The 18,887-nt window shown below is 41.5% G+C and overlaps 2 protein-coding genes across 2 annotated transcripts; both read right to left on the minus strand.

The window, feature by feature from the left end:
• Positions 1 to 7,797: 7,797 nt before the first annotated feature.
• LOC133131556 (uncharacterized) lies at positions 7,798 to 11,985 on the minus strand. Its single transcript, XM_061246930.1, has 5 exons — positions 11,854 to 11,985; positions 10,794 to 10,852; positions 9,174 to 9,515; positions 8,523 to 8,837; positions 7,798 to 8,357 (listed from the first exon to the last, which is right to left on the minus strand). Exons 2-5 carry the CDS (start codon positions 10,834 to 10,836, stop codon positions 7,798 to 7,800), a joined length of 1,260 nt encoding a protein of 419 aa, XP_061102914.1. The 5' UTR covers positions 10,837 to 10,852; positions 11,854 to 11,985.
• Positions 11,986 to 12,965: 980 nt separating this feature from the next.
• On the minus strand, positions 12,966 to 17,356 carry LOC133131643 (CXADR-like membrane protein). The gene is made up of 4 exons (XM_061247031.1): positions 17,249 to 17,356; positions 16,784 to 16,839; positions 15,819 to 16,172; positions 12,966 to 15,698 (listed from the first exon to the last, which is right to left on the minus strand). Exons 2-4 carry the CDS (start codon positions 16,827 to 16,829, stop codon positions 15,196 to 15,198), a joined length of 903 nt encoding a protein of 300 aa, XP_061103015.1. The 5' UTR covers positions 16,830 to 16,839; positions 17,249 to 17,356; the 3' UTR covers positions 12,966 to 15,195.
• Positions 17,357 to 18,887: the final 1,531 nt, after the last annotated feature.

The following is an 18,887-nucleotide window of genomic DNA, read 5'->3' on the forward strand; positions in this document are numbered from 1 at the left end:
GAGCCATCACAGGGGAGAGTGACAGAGTCTCCAAACCTCCCTTTAACAATGGAAAGGGATGACTCTGTAGCTGAGAGCACTGGAGGAGAGACTGATGGAATGACTGAGAGAGAGAGAGGGGGAGGGAGAGAGAGAGAGGGGGGAGTGACAGCGAGAGGGTGGGGGAGAGAGACAAATATTTCTGTATGAGCAGTAATATGGGGGAAATACTCAAGACAGGCAAGCAATCACAGATCGGATGACTAATTACAACATAGGTGAGAGCTGGTTCAGCCAGACACCCCATTGATTTTACAGTGGTTCCCATTTAATTTGTGTGTGTGCGTGCATGTGTAGCCAACGTGCAGTAAGTGTGTGAAAAGTGCTGAGTAAATTTAAATTGCCTCATGTGTTATATATGTATAGCCACTGAAAAACTGACTGCATCATTGTTTCAAATTAATTACATTTTAATTTAAAGGTACAATAGGTCATTTTGAGCTTCTAATGGTCCAGAGAGGAATAGCAGCAACAAACACCTTCAAATCACAACACTGTTTATCCCACCCCTTCTCTGTAAACCCGCTGACGTTGAAACACCATTGGCTTTGGCAATAAGAACCAATTTCCAACCAATGAGCATGAATTATTGTACATTTATACAATCTTTTGGTACAGAGTGTCGGGCCGCAAACTTTATATTTTGAAACCCGAACTTAAGGACTATGAACACAGGCAAAGGGTGAGTCAACATGTCAGTGAGGTTTTTTCAATGATCGGAAGGGATTTACATTGGTCTTGTAACTATGTTTTAACACAAAAATCTTACCTATTGTACTTCTCATATCAATTTGTTAAAATGTGCAGAATTCTAATGAATATAGTAGTCAGAAATCCATTGAACTCAGAAACTGCTGATCTTCAGGGATTTTTACACTCACTAGTCTCTAGAATTTGCAAAGAATGGTGCAAAAAACTAAATCCAGTGAGCAGCAGTTCTGCAGACTAATGTCTTGTAAATGAGAGACGTCAGAGGAGAATGACCAGACTGGTCAAAGCTGACAAGAAGGTGACAGCAATGCAAATAACCACACATTACAACAGTGGTATGCAGAAGAGCATCTCTGAACACATAACACATCATACCTCTAAGTGGATAGGCTAGAGCAGTAGAAGTCTAAAACGTTGAATAAATACCTAATAAAGTTCTCACTGAGTGTATGTTCCCTCAACATAGAGGTGCGTCATGAATATAGTGCCTATTATTTTGACTGACAATTCCACAATTAGCATGTCTTAAAAATAAGGCACAATAACTTTGCCTTTGCTGAAGAACAGTTAGAAATCCCACAGTTTAGAAGGCCAACAGTACTTACCGAGCAACAAGACGAGAATGAAGGAAATGACACCGACAGCCATCACACACGGCTGGCATCTGAAAAAAATCAAACAAGTTTCTCTTTATAGATTACAGTTTTTTCCGATTACTTGCACACTTGTTCCGGAATTTGGCTCAGACACAACACTTGGAGATAAACATCTCACTTCTACGGCAAAATTCATTCATCCATTCATTCATTCATTCATTCATTCATTATCCTAACCCGCTTATCCTGAACAGGGTCACCGGGGAGCTGGAGCCTATCCCAGCATCCATTGGGCGAAAGCCAGGAATACACCCTGGACAGGTCGCCTGTCCATCGCAGGGCACACACACCATTCACTCACACACTCATACCTACGGGCAATTTAGACTCTCCAATCAGCCTAACCTGCATGTCTTTGGACTGTGGGAGGAAACCCACGCGAACACGGGGAGAACATGCAAACTCCACACAGAGAGGGGATTCCAGCCCAGGACCTGCTTGCTGTGAGGCGGCAGTGCTACCCACTGCACCATCTGTGCCGCCTGCAAAATGAAATTTTTCTATCAAAACCTAACAATCCTTTTTCAAAATGGCATTTTTGCAACAAAATGATACACACATGCACCATTTCAATTACTCTTTCAAAGCAGCAACAACACACTGATGTACTTTACACAAAACACTGCTGTCTTTAGTACTTTGAATACCTTTTACATTTCCTCATATAGGCTTCTGTGAACGATCTACTCACATTTCAATGAGCACAAAAATAGAAAGCCTTCACAGAAAAATATATACAGCTTTTTTTTTTTCTTTCATTGCAAGTTTTTACAACAACCCAACACAAATAAAAGTAGAATTACAGTCCAGTAATCAATACAATATGGTACTGTAAACTCACAGAACCAAAAATAATGACATAGTATTGTAAGGGATGGGGTGGATGGTTTATGGATCCCGCCTTCTGTTAGGGTCTGGCCACATCACAAGCAGTGTCATCCCTGGCCAGGCACCAAGGCCAATATGCCCCCCAAAATGGCGCCTGCCTAGGTCACATGCGGCTTTGCCTGAATGTATCTATGCAGTGTCAAAAGGACACAATCTACTCCCATTACTGTATTAGAGTATAGTACAGTGAGACTTTCATCTAACGCAGTTTCTCTGAAATGGAACCCAGTAAAGCGGTTTCATTTTGGTGTTGACGCGGCAGAGTGTGGATATACTGACATGGTTCATATTACAGAATGTTCTGTGATCTGCGATCATTTGCTCTCGCAGTTCCTATTCTTGGGTGAACAGACGTTGCCTTCCACCCTCAGGAGGTCGTAATACAGTAACAAAACTCTATTACTTGTACTTCACAGCACTGTCCCTATTTTTCACTGAGGAGCACAGACCTAATATTGTCAGACTATATTGTATTGTACTGTGATGCAGAATGATGTGCAACAATTACATAGGTACAGTATACTATAGAAAGTTGAAGACATATCTGTTCTCCAGTCTAAATGTCCATATTATGGATGCTAATGTGTAGCGACTCAGGTTGGACTGGACGTTCAAGAGATTTCATTCATGACCGAAGTGTCTAATGTAAGAAACAGTGTGTAGTGTTTTGCAAGAAGAGTGTTGCAGAATTGCAAACAAAGTACAAAACAGAAAATGTGTTTGTACTTTTTGTGCCCTTGTTTAAGACATGGTTACAAAAGTTAATGTTTTGGATGCTTATGTCTAAGCATTCGATTTTAGTCCGGTCCAGTTTGCACCGGCGCACGGAACACATTAGCAGGTTACTGTGTGCTGGAGTCGAAATAACTGCATTTTCCATTTTAATTAGGCTAACGTTACTTTCACTGAATTCTGACGCTATAAAGGCCATTGATTGCATGACGTTCGTTCGAATTTCACATTATTTTAGACACGCGCAGTTCACCTGACAATATTCACCTGCAAATATTATCCGTATTGTTTTCCACAAAAGTAATAATTAGCCTAAGATTAAATCACTTGATTAAACTTTCCGTTCAATTACACAGTTTTCAATAACTGTCCGTTATAATCTAATATAATATGTTAAAATCGTCTAATTTAGGCCCATATAAAAACATAGTTGCTTCCTGGTAGCCTAACTCGGGACGCCATAACCCAGCACGAACCCTCCAGCCAGACCGCTGATTAAAAAAAAAGCCAGAACCACACTTACAGTACAAGGCGATTTGCGTAATTTAGATGCCCCTCCACATTTTAGCTAAAATCACCCGCTTCAATCCACTCACCAATAACTACGTGAAATGTAGTTGAATGAGCCGCCTCCAACCAACTCTCTTCCTTCCTCTCTCAGAATAACCTGCTGGACCCCCACCAGTCCGGCTTCAGACCTGGCCACTCGACGGAGACTGCACTGTCCCTTCAGGCTGCACGAGCAACCTCTCTCTCCTCTGTCCTGATCGTTCTTGACCTCTCTGCGGCATTCGACGCGGTCAACCACTCCATCCTCTTAGCCTCCCTGGCATCTACAGGGATCTGTGGCACAGCCTTAGATGTTTCGTTTAGATGTCCCTACTTGAACCAAAACAGTAACTGCGGTAAATGCGGTAAATCTCACAGTAAATGCGCATATTCATTGCGGTTCACGCCTTTATACAGTTGTGTTAAAATAAATAGCAGTGCGTTAACAAAAAGTTAATAGAGTGAAAATATTTTTGAATAGCTTTTAGTTCAATATTTCAAATGTAGTGGAAACATTACACATTCAATTCCAAATCAAAGCATTAGCCAATTTTCGTTCATCCTTCACAGGCCGCTTGGCACCTCCACCTCACGCTCACGACAACTGTCTGTTCTGGTGGTGGAACGAACTCCCCGTTGAGGTCAGAACTGTAGAATCTCTCCCCACCTTCAAGCGCAAACTGAAGACGCACCTCTTCAAGCAGCACCTCTCCCCATCCCTCCCTACCTCCCTGTGAACCGTAATTGTTGTCTTTGTGATTTTCGTAGTGTTTCAGTATTTTTAGTTGGCTAGGTAAGCAGTATTTGGATAGTTAAGTTTGGTCACTTTTGCTTTGTTTGTTTGTTTATTTGTTGATAAAAAAAAAAAATTTTTTAATTAAAATTGTACTTCCCTCTAGGGTCTTTCAGCGCACTTACCCCTGGTTATGGGTATGCTCTGGATAAGAGCATCTGCCAAATGCCAATAATGTAATGTAATGTAATTTTATCAAGTCTGCGTTATTCATTTACAGGAAGCAAAGAAAAGGAAAAAATGTGACAACATTTTTCTCTTCAAACTGCAGAAACTGAAGAAATTTTAAATAAAATTTTTCACTTTAAATTATTGAACTTACAGTGCATCCGGAAAGTATTCACAGCGCTTCACTTTTCCCACATTTTGTTATGTTACAGCCTTATTCCAAAATGGAATAAATTCATTTTTTTCCTCAAAATTCTACACACAACACCCCATAATGACATGAAAGAAGTCTTTTTGAAATTTTTGCAAATTTATTAAAAATAAAAAACTAAGAAATCACATGTACATAAGTATTCACAGCCTTTGCCATGAAGCTCAAAATTGAGCTCAGGTGCATCCTGTTTCCACTGATCAACCTTGAGATGTTTCCATAGCTTAATTGGAGTGCACCTGTGGTAAATTCAGTTGATTGGACATGATTTGGAAAGGCACACACCTGTCTATATAAGGTCCCACAGTTGACAGTGTATGTCAGAGCACAAACCAAGCATGAAGTCAAAAGAATTGTCTGTAGACCTCCGAGACAAATCTGGGGAAGGGTACAGAAACATTTCTGCTGCTTTGAAGGTCCCAATGGTCACTCTGTAAGAGCTCCAGCATTCCTCTGTGGAGAGAGGAGAACCTTCCAGAAGGACAACCATCTCTGCAGCAATCCACCAATCAGGCCTGTATGGTAGAGTGGCCAGACGGAAGCCACTCCTTAGTAAAAGGCACATGGCAGCCCGCCTGGAGTTTGCCAAAAGGCACCTGAAGGACTCTCAGACCATGAGAAATAAAATTCTCTGGTCTGATGAGACAAAGATTGAACTCTTTGGAGTGAATGCCAGGCGTCATGTTTTGAGGAAACCAGGCACTGCTCATCACCTGGCCAACACCATCCCTACAGTGAAGCATGGTGGTGGCAGCATCATGCTGTGGGGATGTTTTTCAGCGGCAGGAACTGGGAGACTAGTCAGGATTGAGGGAAAAATGAATGCAGCAATGTACATCAATGAGACATCCTGGATGAAAACCTGCTCCAGAGCGCTCTTGACCTCAGACTGGGACGACGGTTCATCTTTCAGCAGGACAACGACCCTAAGCACACAGCCAAGATATCAAAGGAGTGGCTTCAGGACAACTTTGTCAATGTCCTTGAGTGGCCCAGACTTGAATCCAATTGAACATCTCTGGAGGGATCTGAAAATGGCTGTGCACCGACGCTCGCCATCCAACCTGATGGAGCTTGAGAGGTGCTGCAAAGAGGAATTAGCGAAACTTCCCAAAGATAGGTGTGCCAAGCTTGTGACATCATATTCAAAAAGACTTGAGGCTGTAATTGCTGCCAAAGGTGCATCAACAAAGTATTGAGCAAAGGCTGTGAATACTTATGTACATGCGATTTCTTAGTTTTTTATTTTTAATAAATGTGCAAAAAAATAAAATAAAAACATCTTTCATGTTGTCATTATGGGGTGTTGTGTGTAGAATTTTGAGGAAAAAAAATGAATTCATTCCATTTTGGAATAAGGCTGTAACATAACAAAATGTGGGAAAAGTGAAGTGCTGTGAATACTTTCCGGATGCACTGTATATTCAGTTGCATTACCATTGTTTTTGATAACTGCTGCGCATTTGCGTTCCATCAAGTCAACCAACTTCTGGCACCTAGAAACAGGTATTGATGAATGAACTACATTCCACAGTTCCTGTGAATTTTTGGGTTTTGCTTCAGAAACTGCATTTTTAATGTCACCTCACAAGTTTTCAATGGGGTTGAGGTTGGAGGATTGAGCTGGCCACTCCATTACCTCAATCCTTTTTGTCTGGAACCAAGACGTTGCACGTTTACTCGTGTGTTTGCGGTCTTGTTGAAACACCCATTTCAGCAGCTGGCAACATTTCTACGGCATATGGCAACATAATCTCTTCAAGTGAACATCAAACAAAAAGTTCGGAAATATGTGTTTTGTAGATTATTTCTCTGTTGTAACAATGTGGCAATACATTTTATATCGTTGGAAAGCCTGTTTATTGTCCTTTAAAATGGTGCCCCATTTGTAAGGAACATGCATTTGTGGGATGAGCAGCACAGCTGAGTATGTGGGTAGCGCTCATATAAAATTTGCCAAATCTTCTCTGCCAATGCCAAACAGCTTATTCTGCTGTTGCTATTGACTCGTTTGGTGTTGTCTGGTGGATTGGATGATTTAAGTCTATCAGTAACAAGGAAGAAGGTTTGTACACGTCAATATAGTACACATTTGCGACATTCAAATACACATAACAATGGCGTTAAAACCTCTCTCTTTCATGCTTTAACAGCATGAAATACAATTCATATGTACAAAGCATACATATAAATAGTATTAATACAATAATAAGAAAATACTCATTATTATGGTACATTTAACCACATATAACAACAATAATAACAACAACCAAAAGATTATAAACAATAAGTATGTACACGTTTTTATTGTGGGTGGTCACTCACTGGACAGGTTGCCAATCCATCTCAGGGTGCTCACTATATTCACTCACACATCACTCATACCTCGGGGCAATTTAGACTCTCCAACGAACCTATCCTGCATGTTGGACTGCGGGGGAAACCAGAGTACCAGGAGGAAACACACACAGAAAAGGGATGCATGCAAACTCCACACAGGAAGGCCCCGACTGGGATTTGATCCCAAAACCTTCTTGCTATTGTAGAGTTATAGAGAATTGTGGGCGAGTGATCTTTGAAAATACATTAGTTATTTAGTTGATGCTTTTATCCATAGTGACTTACAGTTGATTAGACTAATAGCAAAGCAGGGGTTAAGGGCCTTACTCAAGGGCCAGACAGCTGTGCTGGTGTTATCGTGGCTACAACAGGGCTTGAAACACTAACCTTCCAGGTCCCATTCAAGTACCTCAGCCGCTACACTAAAGCTAACTGCTTTGTAAACATGTACTAAGGTTGAATGTACCGTCCATATTATAGCATAACATGCGAAATGGTACATGATTGGCATTTACATTGCGCCTTTATCCAAAGTGAGGCTACACATCTTTTGTCGAGTTTTCCGGCACGTTTTTTTGCTGCAGAATCAGAAGTATTTTCACAATTTGGATTAAAGGCTGGCACATGAAATAGCAGGTCCTCCATTTTAACAAAGGCAGGAGGTGTCCCTTTAAGTTGCGTCAGAGGTGAAGAGGAGAAGTAGGTGGTTACTAGTTACACTGCTCCTGTTCAGTTATCTTTAGCAGTTGAATTGACTCCGGAGACTGTTTTTGTCCTGTAGCATCTGATGTCCTGACTGATTCTGGGTTCTTCTCTTGCAGTGGTGAGTCATCTTTCTTCCAGCAGCTCAGGAAAGAGCCACAAATGTAGATTGTTTGCTTTCTTTTCCTTACATATACTCCTACCACTCCTGCTGCTAGTAAAATTAAAATGGGAAGACATATTAATAATAAAATGAATACATATGTGTGATTATCTGAATGTATTACATTGAGACTGTATGCACGGCTGATCACACAGTTCTCTGAGAAGATAACAGTGTAAGTTCCCACATCGTCTGATGTCACATTCAGCATTGTGAGAGTGTTATTCCTCCATTCCGTCCTGTTCTTGTACTTTGGTTCACATCTAAGCTCCATGTCCGTGGGACACAGTGACACTTTGTGGAATGTTCCACCCTTAGAGAAGATCACATTCACTGGTTCTTCAGGTCGACTGAGGGAGAAAGGCTCCCCAAGGCTGAGACTGACTGATTTGAAGTGCTCATAATCTGAGGACAGAAAACATAATATTAATTACACTTATCAGAGCCCAAATAGTAATCCCAAAGGCAGTCTGTTTATCAATCACACTAACGAATTATCAAATTATTTTCAAAAATGTGGTTGCAGCCTGCAAAAAAAAGTTAAATAACAAGCTTGAAAAGGTATATTACCTTTAAGTTCCAGAAGTACTGAAGTTACATTGTGTTTCTGGTCGGTGGAGCACTGATAAACTCCTGAGTCACACAGACCCGTAACGCTCAAGGACAAAGAGAAGTTGCCATCTCTCCAGTCAGGAGACACAGAGACCCTTCCCTCGTACTTTGGGCCATAGGTGAGCCCCTCTGAGCTGATCTTCAGCACCAGGTCACCTCCTCTTTCCCACTGAACAAAGAGTTTGTCTGGCTCATATTTGTTAACACCACCATAGCAGGGCAAAGTCACCGAGTCGTTAACAGCAACAGAGAGAGGCCTAGAAAAGTGGGGTGCTGCAAGCGTGAGAGAGAGAGAGAGAGAGAGAGAGAGAAAGAACAGTTCATTACTATTTTGTATGTTTCTTGTTGCCATGGCAATATTTACGAAGTGTATTTCCTGCCAATTGAAACATTGAGAACCGAGAGAGAGCAGGAGAGCGTGAGAGAGAGAGGGGTGAGAGAGAGAGGGAGAGAGAGAGAGAGAAAGATGGGAGAGAGATGGGAGGTGAGTATAGGGGAGGAGAGAAAGGAGAAAAATACAGAACAGCTGATTTAATTTACTCCTATTTTTTGTTTTGTTCACTGATATTCTTTCAGTCAAACATGAAACAAAAATTGCAGCTGACTTACGTAAAACTTTGAGTTGCACATCCTTGAGATAAACATTATCCACCACGCACTCATATTTGTCCTCATCGCTGGACTTAATGGAGCTGATATCAATGGAGAAGTCTCGACGCAGAATCCTCTCTGTGGGGAACGTAACTCTACCACTGAAGTGAGAGCCCTCAACAACAAGTTCCCCACCGGAGTAGTGAGCCACTGTCTTCTGGTCAGTCTTCCACAGGACGTCCAGCTGATCGCCAGGGAGATGGCGTGCAGAGCCATCACAGGGGAGAGTGACAGAGTCTCCAAACCTCCCTTCAACAATGGAAAGGGATGAATCTGTAGCTGAGAGCACTGGAGGAGAGACTGATGGAATGACAGAGAGAGAGAGAGAGAGAGGGGGAGGGAGAGAGAGAGGGGGAGTGAGGGGGGAGAGAGAGAGCGATAGGGTGGGGGAGAGAGGCAAATATTTCTGTATGAGCAGTAATATGGGGGAAATCCTCAAGACAGGCAAGCAATCACAGATTGGATGACTGATTTCAACATGGGTGAGAGCTGGTTCTGTCAGACACCCCATTGACTTTACAGTGGTTCCCATTTAATTTGTGTGTGTGTGTGTGTGTGTGTGCGTGCATGCAAGTGTGTGAAAAGTGCTGAGTAAATTTAAATGTATGTGTTATATGTGTATAGCCACTGAAACTGACTGTTTCATTGTTTCTAATTAATTACATTTTAATTTAAAGGTACAATGGGTCATTTTGAGCTTCTAACGGTCAAGAGAGGAATAGCAGCAACAAACACCTTCAAATCACAACACTGTTTATCCCACCCCTTCTCTGTAAATGCGCTGATGTTGAAACGCCATTGGCTTTGGCAATTAGAACCAATTTCCAACCAATGAGCATGAATTATTGTACATTTATACAATCTTTTGGTACAGAGTGTCGGGCCGCAAACTTTATATTTTGAAACCCGAACTTAAGGACTATGAACACAGGCAAAGGGTGAGTCAACATGTCAGTGAGGTTGTTGTCAATGATCGGAAGGGATTTACATTGGTCTTGTAACTATGTTTTAACACAAAAATCGTACCTATTGTACTTTTCATATCAATTTGTTAAAATGTGCAGAATTCTAATGAATATAGTAGTCAGAAATCCATTGAACTCAGAAACTGCTGATCTTCAGGGATTTTTACACTCACTAGTCTCTAGAATTTGCAAAGAATGGTGCAAAAAACTAAAGAAATCCAGTGAGCAGCAGCTCTGCAGACTAATGTCTTGTAAATGAGAGACGTCAGAGGAGAATGACCAGACTGGTCAAAGCTGACAAGAAGGTGACAGCAATGCAAATAACCACACATTACAACAGTGGTATGCAGAAGAGCATCTCTGAACACATAACACATCATACCTCTAAGTGGATAGGCTAGAGCAGTAGAAGTCTAAAACATTGAATAAATACCTAATAAAGTTCTCACTGAGTGTATGTTCCCTCAACATAGAGGTGCGTCATGAATATAGTGCCTATTATTTTGACTGACAATTCCACAATTAGCATGTCTTAAAAATAAGGCACAATAACTTTGCCTTCCCTGAAGAACAGTTTAGAAATCCCACAGTTTAGAAGGCCAACAGTACTTACCGAGCAACAAGACGAGAATGAAGGAAATGACACCGACAGCCATCACACACGGCTGGCATCTGAAAAAAATCAAAAGTTTCGCTTTATAGATTACAGTTTTTTCCGATTACTTGCACACTTGTTCCGGAATTTGGCTCAAAACTCTAAACAAAAGCCAAATAAGACACAACACTTGGAGATAAACATCTCACTTCTACGGCAAAATGAAATTCATTCATTCATTCATTCATTCATTCATTAACCTAACCCGCTTATCCTGAACAGGGTCACCGGGGAGCTGGAGCCTCCAGCATCCATTGGGCGAAAGGCAGGAATACACCCTGGACAGGTCACCAGTTCAACACACACCACCCACTCATGGGGGGGTGCGTTTTCCCAATGATTGCAAGAGATTTAATTCATGACCGAAGTGTCTAATGTAAGAAACAGTGTGTAGTGTGTAGTGTTTTGCAAGAAGCGTGTTTCAGAATAGCAAACAAAGTGCAAAGCAGAAAATGTGTTTGTACATTTGGTGCCCTTGTTTAAGGCATGGTTACAAAAGTTAAGGTTTTGGATGCTTATGTCTAAGCATTCGATTTTAGTGTGTAAGCAATCGGAAAAAACTGTAAATAGGGACCGGCGCACCGAACACATTAGCAGGTTACTGTGTGCTGTAGTCGAAATAACTGCATTTTACATTTTAATTCGGCTAACGTTACTTTCACTGAATTCTGAGGCTATAAAAGCTATTGATTGCATGACGATCGTTTGAATTTCACATATTATTTTCAACACGCGCAGTTCACCTGAGAATATTCACCTGCAAATATTAACTTCTCCGTATTGTTTTCCACAAAAGTACTAATTAGCCTTACATTAAATCATTTGATTAAACTTTCCGTTCAATTACAACGTTTTCAATAACTGTCCGTTATAATATAATATAAAAAATATAAAAATATATATGGTTAAAATCGTCTACTTTAGGCCCATATAAAAATATAGTTGCTTCCTGGTAGCCTAACTCGGGACGGCATAACCCAGCACGAACCCTTCTGCCAAAAGCCAGAACCACACTTACCGCTTCAATCCACTGACCTATAACTGCGTGAAATGTTAACTCCTTAAAAGATGAGTTTTTCTTCCCCGGGGTAGTGTATGCTACTGAAGGAGTTGTAAATGTAATATTTTACTTTCGTTTAGATGTGCCAACTGCTCAGTCGGTCTCACAGTGACGTCCGTCCCGGCGTAACAGTTGTGTTAAAATAAATAGCAGTGCGTTTAAAAAAAAGTGAATGAAGTGAAAATATTTTTAAATAGATTTTAGTTCAATATTTAAAATGTAGTGGAAATTACACATTCAATTCCAAATCAAAGCATTAACCAATTTCATCAAGTCTGCGTTATTCTTATACAGGAAGCAAAGAAAAGGAAAAAAATGGCAGTGGCAACATTTTTCTCTTCAAACTGTATAAACTGAAGAAATTTTAAAAGACTTAACTTCACTTTAAATTACTGAACTAATATTCAGTTGCATAATTGTTTTTGATAACTGCTGCGCATTTGCGTTCCATCGAGTAAACCAACTTCTGGCACCTAGAAACAGGTATTTCAGCCCAGGATGAATGAACTACATTCCACAGTTCCTGTGAACTTTTTTGGGTTTTGCTTCAGAAACTGCATTTTTAATGTCACCTCACAAGTTTTCAATGGGGTTGAGGCTGGGGGATTGAGCTGGCCACTCCGTTACCTCAATCCTTTTCATCTGGAACCAAGATGTTGCACGCTTACTCGTGTGTTTGCGGTCGTTGACACCCATTTCAGCGGCATTTCATTTTTGGCATATGGCAACATAATCTCTACAGGTAAACATCAAACAAAAAGTTTGGAAATTTGTGTTTGGTAGATTATTTCTCTGTTGTAACAATGCTTCATGGCAATACATTTTATACCGTTGGAAAGCCTGTTTATTTCCCTTTAAAATGGTGCCCCATTTGTAAGGAACATGCATTTGTGGGATGAGTATGTGGGTAGCGCTAACAAAATTGGCCAAATCTACAGCTTATTCTGCTGTTGCTATTGACTCGTTTGGTGTTGTCTGGGGGATTGGATGATTTAAGTCTATCAGTAACAAGGAAGAAACAAGACATATTGGCAATTTTACAATTTATTCATTTAACAAACAGTCAGGAGCCTCAGTAGCGTGTGGAAGAACCATACACAGCCACAACAGCCTGGCACCTCCTCCTCATGCTGGTCACCAGCCTGGTCCCACACTGCTGTGGGATGGCATTCCACTCCTCAACCAGGATTTGTCGCAAGTCAGCCAATGTGGTTGTGTTGGTCACTCTAGCACGAACAGCACGCCCCAGCTGATCCCACAAGTGTTCGATTGGGTTGAGGTCAGGACTGTTGGCAGGCCATTCCATTCTCTCTACTCCAAAATTCTGGAGGTAGTCTGATAAACCCCGCTCTGTGGGGGCGAGCGTTGTCATCTTGGAGGATGGAGTTCGGTCCCAGACTGTGGAGATATGGGATTGCCACTGGTTGCAGAATCTCATCCCGAGATCTCTCTGCATTGAGATTGCCTCCAATGATGACAAGCCTCGTTTTTCCAGTAATGGAGATGCCGTGGAGAAGCTGCACTTTTCAGAAGGCCATGGTTAGTCAGTGGGTGATGGCACTTGGTCCATATTTTGGTTCATACAGGCACTTGGTACATATTTTGGTCCATACAGGCACTTGGTCCATGTTTTTCTCCAGACTATGATATCAACACAGAAATCTTGCAACAAAGCACCAATGTTCTTCCCTGTGTGTGTCTCGTTAAATACTCTCGTCTCTTTCACGTGACTTTTAATACACAAATATTGTGATAAACAATTCGGGTGAACAAGTCGCCCAGCTGTCTGGAGTTAAGGCTAGTAACTCCGCACCAGATAAAGACTCCATAACTTTGAAGTCACTGAAGTGCTGTCTACTGGAACGACCGTCATCCTCAACCTCGAGGGATAGTTCCGATGACGAAGTTCCTGGGTTTCAGGATAGCTAATTGCTATCATCTGTCTGAAACTGGCTTTTTCAGCAATGTTTTACGGGCGCGTTTCCTCTCTGGGAGAGTGGCAGGAATACACTCTGGACAGGTCGCCAATCCATCTCAGGGTGCTCACTATATTCACTCACACATCACTCATACCTCGGGGCAATTTAGACTCTCCAATGAACCCATCCTGCATGTTGGACTGTGGGGGAAACCAGAGTACCAGGAGGAAACACACACAGAAAAGGGATGCATGCAAACTCCACACAGGAAGGCCCCGACTGGGATTTGATCCCAAAACCTTCTTGCTATTGTAGAGTTATAGAGAATTGTGGGCGAGTGATCTTTGAAAATACATTAGTTATTTAGTTGATGCTTTTATCCATAGTGACTTACAGTTGATTAGACTAATAGCAAAGCAGGGGTTAAGGGCCTTACTCAAGGGCCAGACAGCTGTGCTGGTGTTATCGTGGCTACAACAGGGCTTGAAACACTAACCTTCCAGGTCCCATTCAAGTACCTCAGCCGCTACACTAAAGCTAACTGCTTTGTAAACATGTACTAAGGTTGAATGTACCGTCCATATTATAGCATAACATGCGAAATGGTACATGATTGGCATTTACATTGCGCCTTTATCCAAAGTGCTGTACAATCAATGGTTCTCATTCACCCATTCATACCCACATTCACACACCTACGGCGATTAGCTGCCATGCAAGGCACCAACCAGCTCTTCAGGAGCATTTAGGGGTTAGGTGTATTGCTCAGGGACACTTCAACACACCCAGGGTAGCAACCCTCCGACTGCCAGACAACTGCTCTTACCGCCTGAGCCAATGTCACCCCATAACATGACTTAACATAAAATAACATAAGGGCATGGCAAGAACAGGCCATTCAGCCCAGCAATGCTTGTTTTTTCCTACCCCTAAGCGCACTTACTGCATAGTTTGCCTAAAAGCTAAATTGAATCTAACACCGTATCAAGCCCGGTCTTGAAAGCCCCTAGTTTTTCTGCCTCCACTACATGTACTAAACGGTTTTTTGGTGCAGAATCTGAAGTATTTTCACACTTTGGATTTAAGGCTGGCACATGAAATAGCAGGTCCTCCATTTTCATAAAGGCAGGAGGTGTCCCTTTAAGTTGCGTCAGATGTGAAGAGGAGATGTAGGTGACAGCACCTAAGCAGCAGTACAAGGGGCGGGGCTTAGACACACACAAGGGTTCCTTTATACTTCTACAGGTAATCTATGACTGTATCTTGGTTTGAGAAGAGCGTTTTGATTTTTGGCAGATTTCTCAAAATTTTAATCGGATTGTCGGTTTTTGAATTTTGAATTTTGTATTGACAAAATCCTGGATTTGTGATGCAAGTCAGTTCATTCTTGGTTATTCTCTTGCTCTTGTGAGTGGCTTTGGTTCCTCGGCCAGCGGCATTGGGAAAATATTTTGTTCTTCACATGGTGAATTTTTTGTTTCTTTGCAATTCCTACGTATACTACTAAAATCAAAATACATATGGGAATAAAGATGAGAAAATATAATTTGTTATTATCTGAATGTATTATGTTGACTTCCAGAACGACTGAAGCTACATTGTGCTTCTGGTCGCTGGAGCACTGATAAACTCCTGAGTCACGCAGACCCGTAACACTCAAGGACAAAGAGAAGTTGCCATCTCTCCAGTCAGGAGACACAGAGACCCTTCCCTCGTACTTTGGGCCACAGATGAGCTCCTTTGAGCTGAACTTCAGCACCAGGTCACCTCCTCTTTCCCACTGAACAAAGAGTTTGTCAGGCTCATATTTGTGAACACCACCATAGCAGGGCAAAGTCACCAAGTCGTTAACAGCAACAGAGAGAGACCTAGAAAAGAGGGGTGCTGCAAGCGTGTGAGAGAGAGAGAACAGTTCATTACTATTTTGTATGTTCCTTGTTCCTATGGCAATATTTACTGATATTCTTTCAGTCAAACATGAAACAAAAATTGCAGCTCACTTACGTAAAACTTTGAGTTGCACATCCTTGAGATAATGCTCATTCTTGACCACGCACTCGTATTTGCCCTCATCGCTGGACTTAACGGAGCTGATATCAATGGAGAAGTCTCGACGCAGAATCCTCTCTGTGGGAAACGTAACTCTACCACTGAAGTGAGAGTCCACAACAAGTTTCCCACCGGAGTAGTGAGCCACTGTCTTCTGGTCAGTCTTCCACAGGACGTCCAGCTGATCGTCAGGGAGATGGCGTGCAGAGCCATCACAGGGGAGAGTGACAGAGTCTCCAAACCTCCCTTCAACAATGGAAAGGGATGAATCTGTAGCTGAGAGCACTGGAGAAGAGACTGATGGAATGACTGAGAGAGAGAGAGAGAGAGAGAGAGAGAGAGAGAGGGGGGGGGAGAGAGAAAGAGGGGGGGCAGAGATTTCTGTATGAGCAGTAATATGGGGGAAATCCTCAAGGCAGGCAAGCAATTGCAGATTGGATGACTACTTTCAACATGGGTGAGAGCTGGTTCAGCCAGACACCCCATTGACTTTACAGTGGTTCCCATTTAATTTGCGTGTGTGTGTGCGTGCATGTGTAGCCTACGTGCAGTAAGTGTGTGAAAAGTGCTGAGTAAATTTAAATAGCCTCATGTGTTATATATGTTTATAGCCACGGAAAAACTTTAAAACACTGAATGCATCATAGTTTCAAATTCAATATTAATTTAATATCAATTTGTTAATATGTAGTTCATATTTATGTGAGTTTTAATGAATACAGTGGGAAGAAATCCATAGAACACATAACCTATATATATTTCCTCAACACAGAGGTGCTTCATATAGTGCCTATTATTTTGATAATTATTTTGACAATTCCACGATTAACATGTCTTCAAGATAATGCACAATAACGTGGCCTTCGCTGAAGAACAGTTTAGAAATCCTAGTTTATAAGGCCTGCAGTAGACCTACTTACCGAGCAACAGTACGATAATGAATGAAATCGCACCAACAGCCATCATACACTGGCATCTGAAAAATTCAAAAAGGTTTAGCTTCATAGATTAACCGGCAGACCGAACACATTTACTATGTGCTGTAGGCTAAATAACTACATTTTACATTTGAATGACTTTCGCTGAATTCTGAGTTCACCTGAGGATATTCACCTGCAAATATTAACCACTTAGCCTACGGTTAAATAATTTGATTAAACTTTCCGTTCAATTCCAATTGTTACAATTGTCTACTTTATGCCCATAAATTGCTTCCTGGTAGCTAAGAACTAACTAAGAACGCCATCATGTATTACATATCCCGACACTTACTCAGACCGCAGATTTTTAAAAAGAACACTTACAATACAAAGCGACTGAGTTAATCTCAGGATTTAGATGTCCCTCCGCATTTTAGCTAAAATAACCCGCTTCAATCCACTCACCTATAACTATGTGAAACTTCTGCTGCTTGCAGAGAAGTGTTCTGTGAGTTACTGTAGACTACTTATTTTTCACTTTACTTTCGTGTAGTCCAGCCCATTTGATTTTACGCATTTGCAGGAGTAAACGCTGTCCCACAGCGACATCCGTCGCCCGAGGAGGATATCACTACATTCCCACGAATTAGGTTATAGTACTAGCATGTAGTCGTCAAGAAGGGTACGTTTCTGACATTTGAATTAGGCCTACATACAGTGCCCTCCATAACGTTTGGGACAAAAACCCATCGTTTATTTATTTCCCTCTGTACTGCACAATTTGAGATTTGTCATAAAAAATAACGTGGTTTAAGTGCACATTGTCAGATTTGAATAAAGAGAATTTTTAGACATTTCGGTTTCACCATGTAGAAATGTTTATCCATCGTCGCCCTCATTTGAGGGCACCGTAATTTTTTTGGACAGCAATGTTATGTAAATGAAAGTAGTCATGTTTAGTAGGTTATTTTGCTGCATATCCGTTGCATGCCATGACTTCCTGATGTATGTAACCTATCAACATAATCAGTCTTCATATCTTATTTTCAAACGATACTGAAACGCAGACTAGACTAGACTAGAGCCAGATTATGTTGCGAGCTTGATGGACTACTTTTGACGAATTAAGCGGTTGGTCTGACATTTTTATGAACGGCATAGGCCTATAGCCTACTGTATGTGACAACGTTCAGCTGATTTACTTACCTGGGTGTCGCCAGGTGAGAGCAGATTGGAATGTGGTACATTTAAGCGTTATGGAACGAGAACCTGTGGCATATCGTGGACATTGGCACAGCTAGCGGGGTGGTTCGCAAAGTACTGTTACACCCCCTAGCTGTGCCAATATCCACGATATACCGCACGTTCGAGTTCCATAACGCTATTATACAGCGGTTACCACATTTATCTTTCAAAATTTTAAAAAAAGAAAGGCAAGACACCTGCTCTAGGGTCTTTCAGCGCACTTGTCCCTGGTTATGGGTATGCACTTTTTTGTACGTCGCCATGGATAACAGCATCTGCCAAATGCCTATAATGTAATGTAAAAGCATGGTTACCAGCCTGGGCCTTTCTGTGTGTAGTGTGCATTCTCTCCCTGTGTCCATGTGGGTTTCGTCCAGATACGCAGGTGATCACTCCTACTGTTCAAAACACTTGTAGATCAGATTAATTGCAGCCTAAATTGCCCGTAGGTATGAGTGGATCAGCAACCTGTCCAGGGTATCTTCCTTCAACTCCAATAAAAGGATTAGATAATGCTTTATTTCACAGCCAGTTAATTACCAAGTATTTACTGGGTAAGTAGCACGGCTACTTGTGTATTTATTCGGTAATAACTTTGGTTTCAGTGGTAAGTACTATGAAACAAAGTCAGTGCCATGTGTAAGCAATAGTGTATACAGTGTATATTCATTTACAAGTGAACAGAAGCGAACCAGACCTCCAAATGGTACAATGTTAAACATGAGACATTCCTTAAATTTTTTAAGCAAGATTACTTTTTATTTACATTTGTACAGTTTCAAAATAATAGAAAAAGGAAAAAGGCGCTGTGCAAAAGTAACCCTGTCAGTTAGTACTTTGTATCTCCTACTTGGGCAAC

Source organism: Conger conger, chromosome 6 (assembly GCF_963514075.1).
Source record: "Conger conger chromosome 6, fConCon1.1, whole genome shotgun sequence".
Taxonomy (NCBI): Eukaryota; Metazoa; Chordata; class Actinopteri; order Anguilliformes; family Congridae; genus Conger; species Conger conger.